General features: G+C 38.8%; 1 protein-coding gene across 1 annotated transcript; it reads right to left on the reverse strand.

The window, feature by feature from the left end:
- Window positions 1-7546: 7546 nt before the first annotated feature.
- LOC139733033 (ubiquitin carboxyl-terminal hydrolase 38-like) lies at window positions 7547-18095 on the reverse strand. Its single transcript, XM_071643877.1, has 9 exons — window positions 17910-18095; window positions 16270-17013; window positions 15142-15243; window positions 14403-14561; window positions 12778-12974; window positions 11989-12082; window positions 11124-11354; window positions 8878-10368; window positions 7547-8359 (listed from the first exon to the last, which is right to left on the reverse strand). The coding sequence occupies exons 1-9, from the start codon at window positions 18093-18095 to the stop codon at window positions 8186-8188; spliced, it is 3378 nt and encodes a 1125-aa protein (XP_071499978.1). The 3' UTR covers window positions 7547-8185.
- Window positions 18096-24670: the final 6575 nt, after the last annotated feature.

Raw genomic sequence — 24670 nt, forward strand, 5'->3', positions numbered from 1 at the left:
ATCTTCTAAAGAAAATAATGGTGCCGCCCTATTGTTGACTGCCCCAGGTTGACTAGCATTAGTCAGCAAAATGATATCCACTCGACATACAAATCAATAAATGAATTATGAACAGCCAGGCAGCAGGCCAACAGAGCCAAACTCGTGAGGACAAGATAATCAATATTGTGTGTTTCTATAATGCATAAGTATTGGCAATTACTCTTAATTTATTTACTACAAGTTCTTACTGTTTGATTTGATGTTACCTAGTGCACAAATACTTATGCAGGTTTTTTTTTTTTTAGTTTAGTGGAGGTAAATTTAATTTCAAGCCCCTTTTTATCACGAGATGTACTTGACACCTCTTTCAAGAGTCGATATTCCAGTTTCTAAGTTTGATACCAATGGTTCTCTTATCAACTGCACAAAAAATTTATTGTCAATAAGCGATGAAATTTTGGATAACTTTTGCATTTGTTTCTCAATGCTTAGAGCTTGGATTTACTATGCATTTTTACCTTGCATTCATTTAAATGATATCAGAAGACTGAGGAACCAGTGTATCGAGATAATTCGATGACTTTGTGAAAGTAATGCAACCATTTTTTTTTTCGATGTCTAGTGTCAGAAGATACAATGGTAAGCTATTAAGGATGATTTTTGTTTTTTTAAATTTGTGTGTGTACTTGAATAAATGTTAATCAGTATTCATTTTCCCCGCTCTTTTCCTTTCACCAAAGCTGAATCCAGGTGCTTTGTCTATCAGCATTTGATGTGTAGTAGGTCAGAATGTGCAATTTTTACTACATGGACCTTGATTTTGATTTCATTTATCATGCAAAGTAGACACATTACCTGGGACAAATTACAGAGAGCATATATTGTAACATATTAGTAACTGATGCAATAGTATGTTCATAAAGTAAATCAACATACAGACACCTTTTTCTCTTCTTGCCGTCATGTTAACCCTAATCCCACCGAGTCTTTTAAGGGACTTGAAACCGCGGGGGGCCTTTTGGGCCCCCCTTCAGATCTCGGTCGTGGATCAAGCGATCCTCAAAGCCAATATAATCCACAAGACTGTATAGTTAGATTTTTCAAATTTTAATTCATATATTTTATATTAATTGATTTATGCTAATTCATGCAAAAATAATTCTATTGCCTATAAATCAAAAAATAAAGCTCCAAGACTTCTAATTTTTGGCGAACACATTCTTTTCAATATCCTCAACAATAATATTGAAGCAAAAATTTGGCTTCATAATTATTTCTTATGTATTTTATTGTATGCCTGGGAGCGACAAATTTGGTCTCAAAAGTTGCGCATTACTTGAAAGAAAAAAGTCATAAAATGTCACAGCGAGAGCATCAGGCGTTGCAGAGTTATTAGGCAAAACATCTAGGGGGGGCCAAATGCTCCCCCGGTGGGAATAGGGTTAAGTCATTATCTAAAGGAAAAAATGACGTATTCTATTAATACAGACAATTAGACCATAGGAAATGTGACAGTATTTTGCATCAACCAATTTCGATTTTTAATCTGTAATATCAGTATGATTCCTTATTATCTCTTTCATTTAATGGGCTATGTCTGAAATTGTAAGTTTGGATGAGATCCAACTGTCGAGTACTATCTGTCCACATGATCATATAAAGTGGATTTCCAGCATCATGTAATTCTTTCTAAAAAGTTATTGCATGATGTGAGATTTATGCATATATCCATGTCAATGTACATGTAAAATCATGCTGTTTAAAAGAACAGTTCAAGGATTAAAAACTTGCTATGCATTTTTTAATGCCAAAGAGGCTATCATACAATAACAAAAGCACCTCTGTCATTCATGATATATGTGGAGACATCTTCCATCAAAAAGATATTTTAAATGCCAGAAATATGGCTACCTTAGTCCAGTTATTTATTGTTGATAATTATGAAATGATTATAAATGTAATCAACAATTTGTCCCGCATTGGTTGGATAGAATGAGTTAAGAAATATAAATGCTTGTTTTTGTTTGTTTATATTATGTGTTTCTGTTTCTGTTGTTGTTTTGATTTGTTGTGTGCCCTCTATCGGCTTAAACTCAAATTTCTTTATCATTTTCGGTTCTGAAAGATTACTTGTGCCATAACTGTATTTATTTATCACAGCAATTATCTACACAGTTGGTATATACCTCCCAGTATACATTGTTTTGTTTTGTAATGAACTTTTATTGCTTATTTCTATAATTATTGTTAGCACGATAGATGAACTTTTGTCTCACTGTATGGATTATGGGAACAATTGCTACACATTTGGTACATATACTTTTGTAGAACGATATATCTTTATTTTGTTTTGGCTCTTGTATTGGCTGTTATCTTAACCTGAAATATTATCATTCTCAGTTCTGAAAGATGACTTTCTGAACTGCTTTACTGTGTTGATAATGGCAACAAACCATACACAATTGACATGAGATAACTGTTGGTGTTACTGTTGTATTCTTAGAAGTACGTATATTTAGAAGTATATGTTTTAAGCTTTTAAAGCATCACCTTGTCCACAATATTCCAGAGTGCATATAAATTCTTTACCTGGCATGGATGCCTTTTGCTCCTCAGCGGTCAGTGTGTGAAGAAAGCTTCCTCTCTAGTAGCATTCAGCTCTTAACAAGGGGCAAAGGATACTGTCTTTCAGTACATCATCTTCCAGATTCCTGGCTGTAAGTGGAGTTTACGGCAGGGGTATACACTGTAGAGGTCCGAGTGTACAAGTATTAGATGTATGTACACTGCATTACAAATTATAATCTCATGAACTTTTGATTTAATCCACATCTATTTTTATTTTCGGTAACATTCTTGAGAAACTCCTTTTCCTTTGACACAACATTTGGTTTAATTGCATCTGAGTGATTAAAGATTATTAGATCAAATAATCATTCATGCCTTAAAAGTGTTATTCTCACCTGTGATACTTATCTGTGTTCTATGTGCATGCTTTCTCTCATGTTACCAACAATATCAGGTGTAGAATTATTATTACGACAGCAGTTCTGTATGCAATACATTGCAAACTGTTTAAAAGGTACAATTCTGTTGGATTCTCACAATATTTTAAAAAAAAAAGTGAGGTACATATACTAAGAAAGAGTATAAATGACTGATTAGAAAAGATATTAGGAAAAAAAACCATGTAACAATCATTGCGATTTGCAGTGGCTTATTAACCATTATTTCATGTAATACTATGACAATTGTTGATAAAGCAGTTGAGCTTTTACAGTACTTCTTTTTTCTTTTTTCCTCACTAGGATAATAATTCTTTTCATGCAAATGCCAGGAAATAATCCACCACACCTTAGTTGTTGACCCCAAGCAAGTCAAATGCCACCAAAACTAGATAATCTGCTAAACATCACAAGACTTCCTCTTGCGCAAAACTGAAGTAAAGAAACAAAAGTCGTAGAGTTCTCCTTAGCCAATGTTCTTTCCTATTTTGCTGAAGCAGTTGACTGGTATTTTTTTATTAAAACACAAATTATGTGGTAGAATACAAATTGAAATGTATCATGTATTTGTAACAAAGATAAAGAAAAAATACCAGCATGACATGCATGTATTCAAGAAGTTCAAGTAACCTTTATTTACACCTGAAATATCACACAAACGATTTGTAATCCTGATAAAACAGTCCATTAGAATCCTCAAATACAAATGAGAGTTCCTCCAACCTTCAAGGGTACCAGAACTTGTACGTAGTGAGACCATGATTTATATCAGGCCCACAATTAAGTATTGATACCTCTAAAAACAGTAATTGTGTGGATATAGTCTGTCAAATCAACATTTCAACCCTACATGAGAAGGACTTCACCAAAGTCACCGTCCAATGATGGCTACATGGTCCTTCCTTTCTCAATTTTCAAACTTTCGAGTGAACCAGATTTCTGTCACAGATTTCAAATGGGCCAACATACAACCTTGTATTCCCAAGTTTTGGACAATAAATCACATTTCAAATCTATTTTTCCCCCCTGTAAAATCAATGTTGTAATGCAAGAGAGAATTGGTACTCCGAAAATGGCAAATAAAAAATTGGCAAATTGAAACATTGGCAAAAAATTAAACAAAAAATGCCTAAGTACAATTCTTTGCATCAACAACACGAGAATTTAATATACTGAAAGTGTAAGGCAAGAAATTCATTCATGTATTTCTCAGAGACTTTTTAAAACCATTTTCTCATCAAAATGGCAACTTCCGAATCCATGTTATACATTGCCTGGTTATAATGGGACTAAATCTTGGTTTATACAGAACCATCGATACAGCTTTTCTACTATCACATTGCAGTGCCATAATGAAATTTGTTACAGACATAAAATTTAAACAATTTCAGTAAGAAATTAAACATACATTTCTACAATCATACTTCCACTCTAAAGTTTGGTAGCAACTATGGAGGTTCCACCAGGTTAGAGAGCTAAAGGTGGGTTAACATCACTTTTTCTACTGATTTTTAAAGCTTTGTACCTTGTGATACGAATGGTTACAGCCATCAAAATTGTATATTGAAAAATGCAAATTTGGATGTGTCATCAACAATTAGGGGCTGAGCTTTCAGCTCTCTTTTAACCACGAGCCATACAACGGCCCTATTAAGAGCTTCCATTTTGCATTCAACTGATTTAATTGCACACTTCCCTATGCTGTTACGATCACTAATACACATTCCTACATATATCAAGTGAATTCCTTGGTGACACACGACCCAGTAAAGTGGAACACAACAATAGCAACAAAATATGTTAAAGGCTTGCCACAATCAAAAAGGGTGAATACCCTGATCAAGAGGTCACTTCCACTTTCAGCATACTGTACACTGAATAAGATGACTATGAATGAAGATACTGCAGAACATTTACGTGATTTAATTTCGTAAATTGTTGAACTTTGCAGACTAAATTGTACAAGGATGTTCAAATAACAAAACACTCAGCAGTCAACAGGTTTGGAGAGTTTAGCTGTCACTATCACAAGATTTGTGAACAAATGTCTCCATGCAAATGAACTGTTTACCGAATGGTTCATTCAAACAATGTTATCTGGGAAATACCGAGTATGACAAATCCAGTTATTGACAGATTTTCACCACTTTTTGAAGCACTGTGCATTCATTTTCAGCCCTAGTTTGGTTGTTGATTTTTTAATAGCTTCATATTTATACAATTTCAGTGACTCCCGTAGCATATAAGACCATGCAGGTAAAGATTTTTCAAACTGAAAAAATTGCTAAATATTGCCTTTAACCTTTTGCTGTGCTTCACCATTCACTGATGGATACACTGCTATGCGTTTGCCAATTTGGGCAGATTTCTGCAAAGTAACTCAATGAGCTCTCGCAGGGATTTTTTTTTTTTAAAGTGGCCATACACAGCAGGTGGCTGTTATACACAGGTAGCTGTGATAAGGGAGGTTTGAATGTATACTGCTACTGAATACTCCAATTGTGACATTTGTCGGTGTTGTGGTATACCAATTGGAAAGAGACCATCCCCCTCACGCAGTGAATTTTTGCAATGTCCATCTTTTATTCTTTTTTTTTCAAAATTGCCTCATATGAAATGAAAAGATATCATGAGGTAGGAATTTGTGTTTCATGGCATAAACAAGTAAATAGTACACAGAATTAAGATAACACACAATCATCAGAAACCTCACCTCTTATCATTTAACTATTTTAAGCGGGGTGGGGGAGGGAAGAAGTTTTAAAAGTATAATGAAAGAATGAGTTGGCATACATATCAATAAATATGTACCCTCCCCCCCCCCCCCCACACACACACACACACATACACATATATCGTCACTGGTGCGGCAAGACCTCGTATCTACAAAATGTCAAATGTTCAGGAGAGCAAAAAAACATGGCAGCCAAAGCACTATATCAAATGGGATAGCCTTTCCTTTGACATGCCGTGGTGGCTTCATTTTTTAGGTAAGACAGCTAGGATTTGGACAGGACATCACTTAACTGATTATCTGACCATTAGTCAAGAAAGTCATTTTCACCAAAATTTGAGGTACAAGGGCTTGTCATCCCAGCGACGATATGCCCCTTGGGCAGCCATGGTAATGTTACAAGCTACTTTTCACAGGTCATGAGAATGATGCTTTTCAGACGGCTGCAGAAACATTCCCAAGTCTCCACTCAAGCTTTGACTAATATCTTTGGTTTCACACCTCGCTGTCATCTAAAAATGAATCAAATGTATGCCACACCGTTGAGAGATACTGATGAATGACAGTTTGGGGGATAAATCATGGCACACTAACCTATCAGGGCCCCATTTTATCAAAAGATATAATAGATTATAAGTTTCCTCACCACACAGGCTGCCGAAATTTCTCTTTCACCGAGATCGGCGAAACCGATGAATCCATGATTTGATACTCGAAACTGCTTTCGATGCTCGAAAACTGTTTTGTCTGCCCAATAGCAGGGTACAGTTCTAGTGTCTTGGAGCAAATTTACCCCAAAACACATTCACTAGATAGGCAAAATCCGAAGAAAAATGCCAGAAAAAACGGAGGGATAAAATCCTCCGTCCGAATCTCAGCATGCACGATGACGTATTGGTTCTACTGCGCATGCACACATGGCGGGCTCTCTCCTGACGTAATATCTCACGAGTATTACGCAATAGAATAGATTATAAGTTTCCTCACCACACAGGCTGCCATAGACTTACCATGGAAATCAACTATATAATCAGTTATAACTCTTCATAAAACAGGGTCCAGATAGACACTCCACCGTCAAAAGTTTCAATTCAAGATATCCTATGGCTGAGCTTAAACCATACTTTAACAAAGAAGAAGAGGGAGAAAAGAAGTTAAGAATCTCATTCCTTCCTTGCCCTTCATTATTACCAGTCGGTATTATGTGTGAATTCAAGGTACAACAAGGCTAAGATTACAGTGGTGTATTTCCAAGAAAAAAAGACAGAGGTAAAGGACCTTACTCTATGCTTACCCTTGTGAATCTGCCATTACATGGCCTTGAATGGTATGAAAGCTGTAGTTCTGTTATTGTTCCTCTAAGTTTGAGTCTGTCTAGAGTACGACTTGTGCAAACAAATGACTATAGCTAGGCACAACATCAACAGAGGTACAAAGAAATGCCTCCTTCTGAGGTCAAGACGGTTGTCATGAAGTGAAATAGACAAAATGGCCCTCTCCCTCCCCATCGCAATCCCTCCAACCCCACCCCCTAAAAGCCTTTTTCTTGCCGACTAGCCTACATCAAATGGCACAGACACTAAGGACAAATTACAAAGTCCCTATGCTTTCCATGCACTGTACTTGCAAATCCTCTTGAAAAGCTAATCTTACATTTTTTTCCTGAGAAAATCATGTTACTGCAGTTATCGTACTTTCCACTTGTGGTTTTCTTTCTGACTCTGCTAGTTGATATAACACACAGAGTTTCCCTCTATAAATTTAATCTTTGGGTTTAACTGCTCTTACTTCCAATACTGCATACTCTACATTTGGGTTGCATTTTTTCCTATGATTTTCCTTTGGAAGTTACCACCCACAGCTGTATAATCTAAATAACCCATTACTGAGGGGAGGCAGATATTCCGTTTATTAACTCTACAGAGCGTATTGTATGTAATATGAAAGTGGTTAAGAAGTAGATGTTGTAACACTGGTAATGATTTACATTACAATATGAAGTCATGTATATATCTTCTTTACTCAGTATGTCATGGACATCCATGTTGTCATAAATATTTAAAGATTGGAACATGAACGTTGAAAGCATTAGATATAAATTTTTTTCTTCCCTTTACAATATGTACATGTACATGTATACCGAAGTTTCCTTCTGAGAAAAGACCTCATGGGATATAAATATAAATTAACATGACAGATTTCTCGTTTAGATGATAGATTAACCAAGAGTTCGCATTCCTGAAGTCTTACACGAAGTCCCAACATTTTGTTTACAGTCTGCTCTTCAAAGTAGTCATTGAAAAGAAATCTTGACTTTTGGCTTTCCTAACAAATTTTGATCTGCTCATAACTGTTAAAATAAGCCTACATATAAGGTCATTTTGATAAAACTTGCTCATTTCAGATTGACTGCTCTAAACTTAAAAAACGGCTGGTGCAAAGCACCTCATCAATGAAGCGTCTCTTAGAATACCAGTCGGCTTGAGGAGAGACCAAGACCTCCTCCTCCCCCTCCTCCGCCTAGACCACACCCTCCTGGCGGGTCATTCTTGTCGTCAAAGTTGCGAGGGAAGAAGGGTGTGGCAGCCGAGGCAGGGCGTTGGTTCCGCAGGGCACTGCGGGTTTCCAGCTCCCTCTCCTGTAGACAGAAGAATAAATGGAAGTAAACTTTACACACTACAAGTATTTTGGACGAGATAATATCACATTTCTCTTCATGCATTATACAGTTAATCACTCAACATCTTCTCAGATTTCTTCTTTCCTCACTTGTATTTGAGGGTTTTTTTCTTCCTACTGGCACATATAACACACAGTAATGCAGGACTATGAGGAACAGAACATTTTGGTTAACCCGTTGGAGACTAGTCCCGAGTATTATCTTGGGCAGGGGTCTATGGGAAATGCGTGTTGTAGCAAAATCAGACTGTCCTCAATGGGTTACGGTTACAGCAATCGTACTCAACTTGTTTGATGTTTTATTCCTCAACTTTGATTTTGACAACAAAAAAACATTTGACAGAAGTGCATTCCTTTTATAATATAATATTGCACGAAAAGCACAAGAGCACAAGGTAAATAATATTAACAAGGTTGGAAACCACTTAATGAAAGATCACTACATCAAAAGGGCTACAAATGCATGCATGAAATCACCTGAATGTACATAGAGTTGTCCTTGTTGACAGCCTCTTGGAGATCTCTCCTCAATTTCTTCTCTCTAAGTGACCTGGAGATGGATGATGAAGGCACACCCCTTAGGGCTGCCGCCAAGCTACAGTCCTCCTCCTCCTCCCAGTCTCCTTTGCACTTCCTGTAGAACAGGACGTACGGCGTGTCACGCGGGAACCGCTGGGTGACGTTTCCGAAGGACTCAAACTTTGACGCTGTCACGCGACTGTCGTTGAAGAGATACCACTTGTTGGGGAGTGTGTCCTCCTCTTCTCTTTGCTTCCTCTCCTCATCACCACCATCTTCGTCAGATTTCCTTCTCGACTGCATCCTACGCCTCCACAGCTGCACGTGTTCATCCACGTCATCACACGCGTAACAGTAGTAATGACCGCTTTCCGAAGACATCCCAGAATGCACGATCACTGCACTGAGCATGTAAGGAATCGTCCTGGCACGTTCTCTTTCAGTTGAGCAGTGGGCCGTGCCCACACTGTTTTGCCGTGTCCTCTTAGTGCAGGGCCCACCATGACTTCCATCTGCACTGCACTCACTCTCACTGTCGGCCACTTCCAGGTGCAGCATCTGGGGATACCTCACATCCTCCAGGATTTTGCACCTCCTGTGGAGCTTGACGTCATAGGAGAATCGCAGGAGCGTCACAATCAAGATTTCCGGAGCGGCAGTGATCTCCAGGGATTTTTCTGCGTCCTGCAGACTCTGGCATTTGTTGCAGTGATACCTGTTCTCCTTCACGAGGCGCTCTGGGGTGAGGTAATGCTTTAGCAAGTCCTCCAGGCAAGTCCTGGAAGTGCTCCTGTTTGCACTTGATCCTGGCACACTGAAAGATTCCGCACTAACTGCCTCGGCACTACTCTCCAAGTTTGGACCTACTGTTGAAACCAATGAACCCGCCCCAACGACACTCCTACTGTCCTGGGGAAGATCTACCGTGGCATACTCTGACTTGTCTGACCTACGCTCCTCTGCGGGGGTGTCACAGTGGCCACCCAAGAGGTTCTCCCTCCCCTCCATCCCAGGAAAGGCCAAGGGTAGGTCAAAAAAGGTCTCTGTCCTTGTTGATACAATCCCACAATTCAGGCAACGGATATGGGTGGCTGACTTTCCACCAAAGTACCTTTCCACAATACTTTTCCTAACTTCTGCCGACAATTTGCTCTTGGCATGAGCCGACGTCCATTTTTTGTCTCCAACAAACAATTGACTACTTGTTGGTTGGCTAGTTTCACCACTGAGATTCCTGCTGCAGGAGGCCATGTCCACAAGAGCTGGAACAGACATGACTTCATCGCTTGGTTGACAGACAGGCCGGTTGGAGTCTGACGTCTGTTGCGAGGGATGGGACGATGCTACTGGCACACACTGAGATGACATTGGTGGTGATGATGATGATGATTCATTGGGGCTTGTACCGGACTCTGCCTCCATCTTATCATCTCCTCTCTCAGTGTCATCCTATACACACACAAACACACAGAATGCAAAAATGACTCATGTTAGAATAGTGCTTGCAATGTCAGTTCTGTCACTTGGCACTGAGATCATTGTTTGCCTCATGTAATCTCGCAAATACTGAAATGACGTAAACACCATGAGATCATTAACGACATTAGATATGAACAAATATCCAGATGTTTAGTGTGTAAGGACTGATTAAACTATTGTGTAAGAATGTGGCAACCTATGACCATTTCTGACTCTTCTAAATCCAAAGTTCCATGAGGACAGAGACACTCCTTTTTCTAAAGAAATCTCTTTAGCCTTGTCAGAAGTAATACATATTTTTTTTTTTTTGGTGCCATATCTGGAGTTGGAGTTCTGATTTCATTAGAGTTTTTTGTTAAGCCCTCTGCATTTACTCTTGTGATAAAACACGGGATAAGCTGGCTGGATATCTAAAATCTGCCTTCAGTAAAATTCACAATAAGGGAAGGTTGGCATACTCATGCTATCTCTTATCCATCAGCTACAATGACAAAAAGGGAAATTATCAACAATGAATCTGATACCAGAGTGCACACAGACAAATTTCTTTTAGAATAGAACATAAAGACAAGTCGGCTGGAAAACTAAAATCTGCCATGATTAGAATTCACAATCAGGCAAAGTTGCCATACTCCTGCAATCTCTTATCCATCAGTTACAATGACAAAACGGGAAGTTATCAACAACAAATTTGACACCAGATTGCACACAGACAAATTTCTCACCATCTCCTGAGAAGATTCCACGGGCGTCGATGAGGTGGACGATGACGGTGATGACAAGGATGTTGAGAGCGACGCTGCCGCCTTCTTCATCATCTTCCTCCACCCTTTCTCCTCCTCATCCAGCCTGTCAAGGAGGTACTTAAGAAACTCTGAGCAGTCCTGCTGGGAGCCAGGGGAAAACCATGGTGGTCTGGAGGCTTGTAGGAAGTCCTTCGGTGCATACGCTGCCCTCTTGTGGCAAGAAAAAAGTTCATGCAGGCGACTCCTATTATAACAAAGTCCTTGGGACTGGCTGTTTTCTTTTGTTATATCAAAATATCGTTACAACCAAGCAATGCAGTACATAAAGATATACAGATCAAAATTTTGGGACCTGAATTTGTATCTCATTGTAGCAGGAGTTTCATTTAATCATGTTCCTTATAACCTGTTGAGGATGGGCTGATACTGTTACAACATGCATTTCCCATAGACACCTGCCCAAGTATACTCGGGACTCGTCTTCAACGGGATAACAAAAGTATGCTGTAGTAGACTCCTGTTCAAACCCGTGAGGATTTGAGCTACCATTTTCAAGATCTTCATGGTAGTCTCCCATTCCATCAAATTCTGTCTTTACACATTTGTAATATTACGATTGATTCATGTAACATTTTGCACATTACTCTTATATTATTCAATTTTTCAATGACTTGATTCAATAAAAATAAACTGAAACTGGACAAAAATGAACACTCTAGGTCTTTTCTTTTCACAAAAATTCATTAACTCTGCTTTTCAGGCCACAGGTCATATCCCACTGCATGACATGAACATTAATTGAAATACATGGTGAATATGAAAAATATGTGCCTTTTATGTTTACCTGAGTGTGGGTCAAGAAAGCAAAGGTCAGTTGAATATTGTACATGATGCTCTGTCTGTTGATCAGCGGATAGGACAGGATGTCGTCATGGAAACTGTGAAATAAGCAAAATTTCAGTAATCTAAGATACAACCTTCTGATACAATTACTGTCTTTTTGCCACAATGCAATAAATGGTCGAGACAAACATTAGGACTTTACAAACATATTGACTTGGCTATGATAATACGGGCATCTGTGCAGTAAATGATATATCATATTGATGTGTATACTTCAAGATTACTCAGCACTATATTTCAGTTTTGTGTATTTGTTTACAACAGAGTAAATCAGCTTTCTGCAGAGTGACTCTTGAGTGTGAAGTTAGTCTGCATCACATTCACAATTACCTTGACAAATGCTACATTTCAAGTCACTTGCATCGACCAGGCAACAAGCTTATATATTAATCCAGCCTTCACTTCTTTCCAGTACACATCTGCCACACAAAATGTAAGAGACAACCATAATCAACATATCACAAGTTCCCTTTTAATTGAATGTCAGCTTTGCAAAAAAAAACACAAAAAAACAACAACAAACAAACAAACAAAAAAATCTCAGCAGAACGGCATAGATAAATACACTAAATGGAAGCACCGAGATCAACAATATGATGGTTTTTGCTCAAAGTTTTGCAATGGTGAGGATTGAAATATGGGATGTTAAAAGTCAAGTGTCATGACAGCAGTGACATGGCTGAGTAGTGTCCGAGGCTGACCGCCACACAGGCTCAACGTCCATACCCACCCCGAGGTCATGAAGAGAGCCTGCAGGACGCTGTTCATGTAACAGGTGTTTCCTAGGTTGACCAGACCCGTCTTGCCCGTGTCCGAGCGGGGCGCAAACTTGGACGAGATGTTGGCCGACAGTCCTCCACCATGGAGGGTCCAGGCGCTCTCCTTCAGACGCCGCGTCATCGCCTCCTCGCTTGGCCGCGGAAACTCCTGAATGGGACACGCAAGGATGAAATAACATTGATTAAATTTTGCTTTATGTTTTATTAGTGCAACATGTTCCACAAGAGAATCCATAAAACAACATCACTGATCCTGTAATAACATTTAATTTCACACATTTTCAGACTCAACAGACCAACAAATACAGGAAAATATCACACAAGCAAAAGCATATCCATTCATAAATCAATGTACAGATGTGAATGTGGAACTTGAAAGTATGATCACTTTTTTTTTCTTTAAAGGGTGCTGCAAAGAATACCAAGATGGTAAAATTTTGTCCACCTTGTTTCAATGACTCATGCAGCAAAGTGTCAACACCACCCTAAAATTTACTCTGATTGAACATTACTGTAAGAGTGAAAACTCTCATGTCATTTTCTGTGATCAGCCAATTTCAGTAAACTTCACTTATAAATAGCTTCAGAAATGAGAGTATTTTTATACACTATTTGATATATCTAAATATATTTGTTATTCATTTCATGATAGCTTGGTGAAGTGCAAAATTCATTAAAATATCCACAGGTAAAATATTTCACCCTCACGGTACATTATGATATGAAAGCCAATTAACAAGACTCACAAACTCATAGATATGGCATCAGATAGCCTGTTATCAGTGTCTGCTTATTCCAGTGTATATAAAAGAACACATGCACACACACACACAAACAAACTGGGCAGCACTGGCACAATTTGTTGATAGCAGTGAGTAAAGTTTTTTTGAGCACTGGTGTTTACAGCTCTTGTGTCATACTACCCTTCCAAACTGAAACTCTTCTACATGCTTCAATTATTAAACCATAATCAATAAAGTAAAATCACGTACAAAGGAGAGTAAACCTTTCATTGAAACTGGGCATAACTTCAACTAAACAGTTTTGAGTTTCTGAAACTTCAGTGGTTGACACAAAACAGTCCAACTTGTTACAATCGCAAACAAAAATTACAGCAGAAAAGGCAATATGTCATCAGTATCGAAGTCTCACATGGACTTGAAAATAAATCATAAGTAAGTTTCCCTTTAAAATGTCGATGAAAGTAAAAAAAGGAATGAACTGTATCCTTAACATCCAATATTAAGGAGCTTTAATAAATAACTTAGCAAGGGTAACTTTTAAGTGGAAAAGGGTTGCACTTGATAACATGTCCAAAAACAAAACAAAACAAAACATGAATTTTATCATATTTTCAGAATTGTATGAGTTTCTTGCAAGTCTATGTCTGCTTTAAAATGAGTCAACAACTACCATTTGTTTAGCTTTATTCAATTATGGAAGTCAAGTTGGATATGGAAAGGCATTTCTGTATAAATACATTGTAGTAGAATGTGTGAAGGTGTGTATGTTTGTTCTGTTCATTCATTTTAACACACAGCAACATGGGATCATGAAAACTGCCTGTCATCCTCACCCTAAGGGCATCCAGGAGAGTGTCGTACAGGTCAGGGTAGCCAGCATGATGGTACATCAGGCAGTATGCCAGCTCGGCGACCTTTGACCTGCAGCTGTGACTGGAGGGACTGTCTTCCTGCTTTAGCCTCTCCATCAACTGTGGCACATGTAGAATGATCTGCAGAGAAATTCCAAGGCAGATTTAACACCAGTTTGTTCTAGGACATTGTAATATAGTCAATGTCATCATGTGACTTTGTCAATAATTAGTACCAATGCTTTGTTTTGCTTGCAACATAAAATTTGCTTACTAAATGCACACTTCAGTCTCTTGTTTTACTAAATAGATACTTTTTTTAAAACTCTATTCACCTCATGTATTCATACATGGACTCTATCAACAGTTACTACTTTCGAATTAATACTATTTCGTATTATCATATGTTTGTACGTATTTAGACTTATTTGCTCTGGGCTAAACTGTAGGAAATGACAAAAAATCTCATCCAAGTTTTGTATGAATTAAATGGTACTGAAAGAAAAGAAGAGGAGATCACATCAATTATTCATTTTCTTATTAATGATGTGGTTCAAATCAGTTTAACCCAATACATCTTATAGCGTGTGATTCCACACAAAAAGTACAAATGTAGCATTCAAAACTAGTGAGCAATGACTGAAATTGCTCCTTCAGGAGGTCTACTTAACATTCACCCCTGCATCTTTGAGGATGCACTATGTATGAAGATATGACTAACCTTGTGGAAAGCTTCCGGTGAGTGCTGGAAGCTGAGTAACATGTGAGACAGGATGTGGAAGGCACTCTCCCTCACCAGTGGTGTACACAGCCGTAGCAGCATCTACATAGGACAGAATGAAACAATGCATATTCCAAATGGTGGTTGATTGTAACTATCAACTCGATACCTGACATATTTGAATGGCAAACAAAGAATAAGTTGTCATGTTTTCAAATAATTCCTTCACATCGGCTTTCTTTCTTTTCTTTTCTTTTTTTTTTGAGCTCTCACAATGAAATGATCAATCATCTAGGTATAACAAAATTTAAGCTCACAGAGTGTTAAATCTCATAAAGAGAGAATCACACATTCATTGTTGTTGTTACAACTGCAACTCCTTATCCTGGGTACCATACTTTAGATTTCCATCTAACAGTTTCATTTTATTTTGAGTGATCAAACTTTATATAAAAAAAGCCTACGGAAGGACAAATCTACTTAGCACACATTTGGCAATGTACGATGAAGGTTGATATATTCTACACTGTAAAGTCACAAATGTTTGCAGCATGAAATTTTCATAAATTGGAGCCGATGGCCTTGTTTATGACATGAGTTTTTTATGAATTTCCACTGGCTTTCAATGCATAGTGCAGACAAGAACTTTTGTGTGCATTTCATTTTCGCAAATCTTGCTAAAAATTTCGGTGTTGCAGTAACCTAGCCTAAACATAAAGATATTGGTTACACAATGATACATGGTAATATTTCATATCTAAATGTGTAGCTTGAAAAATATCAGCTATCAGTCACTAGAAGAATTAAATACAAAGAGACAAATCCTAATTCAAACAAAATCCTACATGAAAAGTTTCTTTAACACTGACTTTATGGTCTAGAAATGACAGGACTGACAGATCACAAACTGATTAAGTGATAAGTTTTCTTAAAGTTGAAATCTAAACACTGGAAATGGGGACTAGATTTAACCAAACATCACCTTGATTCTAATTTGCCAGTTGAAATTCATTATCATTATGAAAATGAAAGAACAGAAACATCTTTTGTTTCATTCAAAATCTAAATTTACACATATTTAGAAGTGGGCGCTTAGAAGGATAACACACAAAGCAAATTTTTATTTACCATTTCTACTGTCGACAGAGAAACATTGATGAGAATGGTAAATTTGTGAACTGCTGCCAAACTGGTCAGAAAGGTGATGATCCAGCGGTCAATGTTGACCACATTGGGCCACAATATCCAGTCAACCATTCTCTGTAATGCTACGGTCATCCTGGAGTCCGCGACCGAGGCGTCCGAGACCGCGCTCTTGGTCACCGCCTCCACCAGGTTTATCGGGACGTGTTGCACGAGGGCACCAAGGGCTAGTGATGGGCTCTGAGCCTCGCTGTCGGCAACGGTAGAGATGATGTTGAAGACATGCTTGAGGGAAGGGATGATGGTGGCAGGGTTGGCTGACCAGATCACTCGCAGGAGGCCCCCGATGCTGGCCACCGCATCAACACAGGCCCTGAGCTCCGCCTCGGTCTCCGGGACCTCCAAGACACTGGTGTTGGTGATGAGGGTCTGGCAGAGAGTGGTCGTGAAGCCGTCCTCCGGGACGCAGTCGGGATGCGCCAGGAGCAGCCGACAGATCTCGCCCTGGACGAGGATGTCTGGCAGCCCACGGCAGAGGCTGATCACCTGCATCCGGATGATTTTGGTGGCGCTTTCCCGCTTGAGTCGCAGCATACCCAAGCAGTCCCGGATGAACCTGACGAGGGAGAGGGGCTGGGTCACCGTCTCGCCCACAGTGGAGATCAAGAAGCGATGGCAGAAAAACTCCTCAAATGTTGCTGGGTTGTATTTGGCCCAGGCATTGAATACCTTCACAGAATTAGGAGTAGACAGCAAAACAATACAGGAAGGATGATACATCAATTCAGATAGTGCAATCTTGATGATGAAAATGCAAGACTATACTTTTACAAATTCATGAATTATACAAATTTGGGATTACAGAAATTAAAAAAAAAAAACCAAACTCCACAACTTCAAAAGCATCATAGAATAAAGCTCCAACATCAATACACTAGTCTTGGATTATCCCATACACCCATACATGATGAGTTCTGATGAAGATTAAGTGCTTTGGTATTTCATTCATCTAAATACCATCAATCAATCAATGTCATCTCTGACAAATCTGAACAATAACAAAGGACATGAATGACCAAAGCACTGTTACACAATGAATTTCACTGCTCACATGGTTGAAGTATTACCACAATGTGCACACATGCTTTAATACCAAATCTTGGGTGTGTCTGCATGTTCACATGCTTTAATACCAAATCTTGGGTGTGTCTGCACGTCCATTCTTTTTTTATGAAGTAGTTTTCAGAAAATCAATCATACTAGGATTCCTGTAGATGTAGTCTTTCAACAAATAAGACAAATCTAATATCATTACTGTAGTGTAGCACATACATCAACAGTGAGAGCATCACCTTTGCCCTACGTGTGTACACTTGTAATCTGAACAGACTGCTTGTTTGAATTACAGTGTATAAATACTCATTACAGTAGATAAATGCTCAATTTGGCGTAAATACTCACTCCTGAGTAGTACACACCATTAAAACCAAAACAGCAACAACGTGTAACATTTATGAACTGCTTGCAAGCACTGAATGAACTTATATAGACATCATTTTAAAGCAGAACTTGAAGGACAAAAAAGGAGGTGAGAAAGAGAGAGACACCAAGCGAGAAATTGTCACCTGAATTCCCATTTCATGGAGAAATTCATCCTCATTTGTAATCCATTGGGAGGAGAGCTGCAGAATTGATGTCACTTCTTCCTTGCTCAGTGGTTTAGACGCACACAACACCAACTTCTCAAAAAGTGCTCTTTTCATACCCTCTGGGTGGATGGAAGCTGCTACGCCCAACAAGATTTTGTCCATGGTTGCACTGCAGCAAAGATAAAGAATATGCATATCAAAGAAAAGAAAAAAAAAATGAATATTGAGATTGCACAAAAGTCCCTGGACACACGTTGGTGAAGGTGATGGGACAAACTATCACTTCCGAGGCGATCTGGATGTAGCTATCTGTCCGTAGCGCAGCTGAGGAAAGATAGCTTACACATTCAGATCGCCGAGGAAGTGATAGTTTGTCTCATTGCCTGAAACTAAAAGTTGATTATTTGCTTTATATTCCACATCTAGGGTCCTAGAAATTGCCATTTTATTCCACATCTGAAACCGTTTTCACTGTCTTTAGGTATCCTTAATAGGGCTTAGGCTACGTGTGCGCGTAGATGACAAAACAATGAATTTGCTGCGCGCACCGCGCGGCGCCGAAGTGAAAGTGCGTTGCACTGTGTACTATCAAGTGACCTAGGTCACATGATAGTCCACAGTGCAACGCACTTTTATTTCGCGCGTACCCATCTTGCGTTAGGACTGTGTAGACTGTGTGGAGATCAGCGAAACAAAAGGGACTATCAACATAGAGTGTAATGAACTTTTCTTCTCAGGTGATGTGATGGGCAAAACTACGCTTCATCACGTGATCAGCTCTGGACCAATCCTATTGCAACATTCTTAGTATGTGGAATATAATAAAGACTATTCTCTAGTTTGCAAGATATGAGAGATGGCTCTATTGAGATCTGTTCTGTACATTTGGCATAATATCCTTTTGACCCGTTCCAGACTAAACATGCTAGTATATTACAACATAGACAGAAAGATCCGTCTGTCCGGAGGAGTCTTTTATATTTTTGACGTTATCGCTCTCCTCCGTAGACAGACGGAAGTTGGTAGTATACATCGCTGTGTGGAAGCTCTTAACCACTGTCTCTATGGAGAATTGGATGAGGTACCTCACCCTTCTCAATTGCGTCTAATTCACAGCCCTAGATCGGCAAATTTAAACTTGTATAGCTAAATCAACATTTCAAGTATTCATTGCACTCACCAGATTAATCATATATCCAACATTTTGGTAGAATTTTCATGATTAGAGATGCAACTACCAGCCCGTCCATACGGTCATAACAGCTCTTCAATATATGAATCCATTAGCCAATCACATGCGAGGTAGTTTCTACATGTTTTTTTATTTAAACACGTACCTCGCATGTGATTGGCTAACAGATTCAAAATGGCGATTTACTGCTAGCGAACTGCCATGTTGCGATATGGATAAAATTTCTGCGTTATAACCTAGTTACTGTGAGTATTTCGATGCACAATGTGAGAAATTTACCCCAAATATTGCTGAATAATGTGTCATGTCATGTCAAACTTGTTTGAATGTCAAAAAAGCTGTATGAAATTTGGTTTATCATAACGTTTGATCTGTGCGCGACCGCTGGCAAGCGCATCCACACAAGAGCCAGCATCATTGACTTCGGTCTGTATAAGGAGGGGATCCGTGAAGCCAGACGCAGTCTCCGCGGAACATTTCCCCGACGACCAGATACAGACCGATCTTTCGGTCAAATTACAACACTACCTCCTTCAAAGTTAATCTAGATTTACAAGGAAAAGGAAATCTCAAAACAGTGTCAGTAACTGGTATTAAATGATGAAACACTTGCTTGTTTTCACTCTGACAGGTAAATTTTACGTACCTGGTAGGTAGGCTAAATTAAAGGAACTCTCACAGCAAGCATTGCCATCATCATTGACATTGGCATCAAATGCAAATATATGGAAGTGCAAGTAGTCAGGGCTGCACACTGGCGCCGGTCCGACAGTCAAAGACCAGTAAAGGTCACTGTCGGACCGGTAACTTTTCAGGAAATCCACAAGTTACCGGTCCGACATGACCGGTAAAAAAAAAGCATTGGAGGGTTCAGTAGAAAGAAAAAGAGCAGCCCCGATCAGGGAGAAACAGAATGTAAGATATTGCACTGTTCAACAAGTTTTACGCAAGTTTTCGTTTATGTCTACCGGTGCAATTTGTACAGTAGACATATTAGTTTTGAGCACTAGCAGTCGACCAGTTATCGCGCTCGCTTGCGCACTGGCGCTGCTCACGCACTGCCATGCCATGCAATGTATGCAAAGCATGTACAATGTAACTGTTGAAATGCATGTAATTCCCCGATCCCCGTTTTGTTTGTTCGTTTGCTTGCGATCGGCGGTCATGCCAGACAACAAGCATGACAGAAGCGCATGCATTTCTGGGTCATTTTACTCATGATTTTTTTTCAACACAAGATCGATCCGATCCCGGCTGCGCAGCAGCGTGGCAGTTGACATGTTAAAACTAATTTACTTGTGCCGATTTTTAGAAAAAGTAAAAACATATTCGATATTCAGCGATACAGTAAATGGATCTGATTGCATTCATTTTCATTTTACACAGTCATTTCACAAATGAATATTTTCATTCGTTCAGAATGGTCTCATAATGAAGATAGGCGCAAAAAGGATCACGAAATGGGCCCTTCCGTGCACTTTTTAAGAACGCATGCACAAAATGTGAAGAGATAATAATAGGGAGAAAAAAAATCTCATGAAATCATGGCAGTCCCGCTTACATATTTGAGGTAGAAATCGTTCCAAAAGGATCATGAATTCGGCCGCGTCGTACAACTTTCAAAGGCTCATGTACGAAATGCGGAGAGATTATGGAGGAGAAAAAAAAAATAAAGGACACATTTGGTGCGTGCATCATGAAAGATTACAGCCGAATAACAATTCATGAAATCAACGCAATCCCGTTGAAATTTTAGGAAATAGCAGGCGCAAAAAGGATCTTAAATTCAGTCCTGCATAGTGCCGTGTTGGTTATCAAAAACGCATGCACAAATGCGACGAGATTATCGGGAGAAAGATATAAAACACATTTTTACCCTTCTGGTGCGTGCATTACAAAAGATTACATCCGAAGTAATTCATGAAATCGCCACAATCCCGCTGATATTTGAGGTAGAAATAGGCGCAAAAATGATCGTGAATGCGGCCGTGTCGTATACCCTTTAAGAACGCATGTACGGAATGGGAAGAGATTAGCGGGACAAAAATAAAGGACACATTTTCAACCCCTTTTGGCGCTGGTATCATATAGATTACAGCCGAATAGTAATTCATGAAATTATCGCATTCCCGTTGACATTTGAGTAAACAATAATAGGCGCAAAAAAATCTCGAATTCGGCCCTGCATGCAGTGTATAATTTTGAAAATGCATGCACAAATGCGAAGAGATTATCGGGAGAAAGATAAAGAACGCATTTTCAACCCTTCTGGTGCGTTTATCACAAAAGATTACAGCCAAAATAATTAATGAAACATCGCAATCCCGCTGATGTTTGATGTAGAAATAGGCGCTAAAAGGATTGTGAATTCGGCCGTGTCGTATAGGCCTAGCTTTTAAGAACGCATGTACGCAATGCGAAGAGATTATTGGGAGAAAAATACAGGACACATTTTCAAGCCCTTTTGGCGCATGCATCATAAAGATTACAGCCGAATAATAATTCATAAAATCATCGCAATCCCGTTGAATTTTGAGGAAACAATAGGTGTAAAAAGAATCATGAATTTTGGCCATGTCGTATATCTTTTAAGAACATATTTACGAAATGCGAAGAGTTTATCGGGGAAAAAATAAAGGACACATTTTCAACCCCTTTTGGCGCGTGTATCATAAAGATTACAGCCGAAGTAATTCATGAAATCATCGCAATCCCGCTGATATTTGAGGTAGAAATAGGCGCAAAAAGGATCGTGAATTTGGCTGTGTCGTATACCTTTTATAAGAACGCATGTATGGAATGCGAAGAGATTATGGGGAGAAAAATAAAGAACGCATTTTCAACCATTCTAGCTGTTGTGTGCATCACAAAAGATTACATCCGAAGTAATTCATGAAATCGCCACAATTCCGCTGATATTTGAGGTTGTAGGCGCAAAAAATATCATGAATTCTGCCGTGTGGAACATCTTTTTTAGAACGCACTTACAAAATTCGAAGAGTTTATCGGGAAAAAATAAAGGACACATTTTCAACCCCTTTTGGCGCGTACATCATAAAAGATTACAGCCGAAGTAATTCATAAAATGGTCACAATCCCGCTGATATTTGAGGTAGAAATACAATGTAGGCGCAAAAAGTATCATGAATTCGGCCGTGTGGTACATCTTTTAAGAACGCACTTACGAAATTCGAAGAGTTTATCGCGAAAAAAAAAATAAAGGACACATTTTCAACCCCTTTTGGCGCGTGCATCATAAAATATTACAGCTGAAGTAATTCATGAAATCGTCACAATCCCGCTAATATATGAGGTAGAAATAGGCGCAAAAAGAATTATGAATTTGGCCCTGCATGTCGTGTACTTTTCAAGAACGCATGCACAAATGCGAAGAGATTATCGGGAGAAAAATAAAGAACCCCTTGTTAAAGTTGTAGCGCGTGCATCAGAAAATATCACAGCTAAAATAATTCATTAAATCATCGCAATCCAACTGAGCACCAGGAGCAGGTTAGGCAGCAAGTTCGTGTGCCGATGTTTAGAAAAAAGTCACTAACGCATTTGATACAATCTGATTTTGTTTAATATCATTTTACACTGTAATTCACAAACAAACATTCTATTTTTTCTTATTTTTTTAAATTTATTGTGCAATAAATAATACAAGTTTTAACTAGAGATTGTAATTTGTCATTACTGACAAATTAAGGTGATCCGATTTTTTTAAATCAATAATTCGAGTCCTGATCGCAATAAACATGACCATACAGGTTTCATCTGTGTTTAGAGACATTGGCCGTGTGATGGTTGGATTCTCATTTAGAAACTAGATATATCGCTATGGCTACTGATATGCCTCCGCCATAATGCAAGGTTCTCCTAATAGGTCTATAGTACAATGTCTTGACAATGTGTGATGACAGTTTCACACAATTGGCAAAATATTAAAATGACAGGTTTGACACAAATGTGCTGAATGTTCACTTTCCTAGAACTAGGTTCAATTGGATGAATGATTAAAATGTCAGAGTGCAGGTATTTGGGGAACTGATGATTTTTACTTGACTTTTGACCCTTTTATAAGTTTATGCATTGAGTAATTTTCAAGGTATTGGGAAAATGTATAATTTCAGTATCAAATGGGAAAATAGCATTATCTAAACCTCGCCTTTGACCTTTGACCTCACAGTTCCAAACAGAATCACTATTAGGTTGAACATGCATAAATATATAAGTTTCATGATGATACCTTGAGTTACTTTCGAGATATGGAGGAAAAAGTGCAATTTAGCACTTTCACTTGACCTTTGACCTTTTGACCTTTGACCTTTTGGCAAGAAACTTCCCCAAAAATATATAATGGGTAATACATGCCATACATCAAGTTAAAAAAAAAAAAAAACCTTCAGACATATTGCATTTTAAGGAAAGTAGTGATATTTTGAGGAGTTGACCTTGACCTTTGACCCCCTGACCTTTGACCCATGACCCCCAACTTCCCTAGATAATCACTGCCCATCGGTACAAGCATATACACTAAGATCCATGAAGATACCTTGAACCATTTGCGAGATATGGAGAAAAACATGAAATTTCAAATTTTTTTTTCACAAAATAACCTGTGACCTTTGACCTTTGACCCTGTGACCCTAAAATCCACACAAAGTATTATCCCCCAAGGATATACCCTCATACCAAGTTTGATGTAAAACCACCACACGGTTCTTGAGATATCGACAAAAACAAAACGGGACGGACGGACGTACGGACGTACGGACGTACGGACGGACGGACGGACGGACGGACGGACGGACGGACGGACGACCCGAAAACATAATGCCTCCGGCCACTTCGTTGCGGAGGCATAAAAAGGGAGTCAGGTCTGCCATCTTTGGTGCCATATTCCGTATACACTATAACGAAGATACAGAATGAAGTATATCGTTTGACCATTGACCCCACTTTGCAAAGCCAAGATGGCATCTGGAAAAAATGGTTACTTTGTGAAATAATCCTGGTACCGTGGTCTTTGTGTGTGCGAAATTTTGGAAAGATAGGACATGTATTCACCAAGATACAGGATGATACATTTATGACCTTTGACCCTAATTTACCTACCCAAGATGGTATTCGATCAAGTAGTTATTAACTTATACAATATTGTACGTGACATGAACGAAACATGTGCAAAATATGGGGGTACTAGGGAATGTCTTTCATGTGTTATTGCAAAGAAATTGGCAAAAAGAAAGAAATATGAAAATACATCGAAGCTAAGCTTTAATTTAAGCGAAGTTTTTCGACGTAATTTCAACGTTGTATGAAAAAACGGAGGACACATTCCCGATAACGCAAGGTCTCAGCTACAACATATTAAAATCAGGGAGAAATTCAACGTAGGATAAGTGAGATAGTGCTCGATAAAGACAGTCATGTTAATTTTCATTTCAAGAAAAACTGCACTCCTATAGAGATAACTCGCAAATGGGTCGAATTTGACAAGGTTACCTTCAATCTGTTTTTACGAGGTGAAGACTTCATCAAG

The sequence above is a fragment of the Diadema antillarum genome, unplaced genomic scaffold (assembly GCF_040938485.1).
Source record: "Diadema antillarum isolate AM-2024a unplaced genomic scaffold, OU_Dant_1.0 seq00000460_RagTag, whole genome shotgun sequence".
Classification (NCBI taxonomy): domain Eukaryota; kingdom Metazoa; phylum Echinodermata; class Echinoidea; order Diadematoida; family Diadematidae; genus Diadema; species Diadema antillarum.

Coding starts and splice junctions, on each gene's coding strand:
- LOC139733033 (XM_071643877.1), bottom strand. CDS start 18,095: ATGGACAAAATCTTGTTGGGCGTAGCAGCTTCCATCCACCCAGAGGGT. Junction 14,562..15,141: donor CACCGGAAGCTTTCCACAAG/GTTAGTCATATC, acceptor ATTTCTCTGCAG/ATCATTCTACATGTGCCACA. Junction 10,369..11,123: donor TGGAATCTTCTCAGGAGATG/GTGAGAAATTTG, acceptor GTGTGTGTATAG/GATGACACTGAGAGAGGAGA.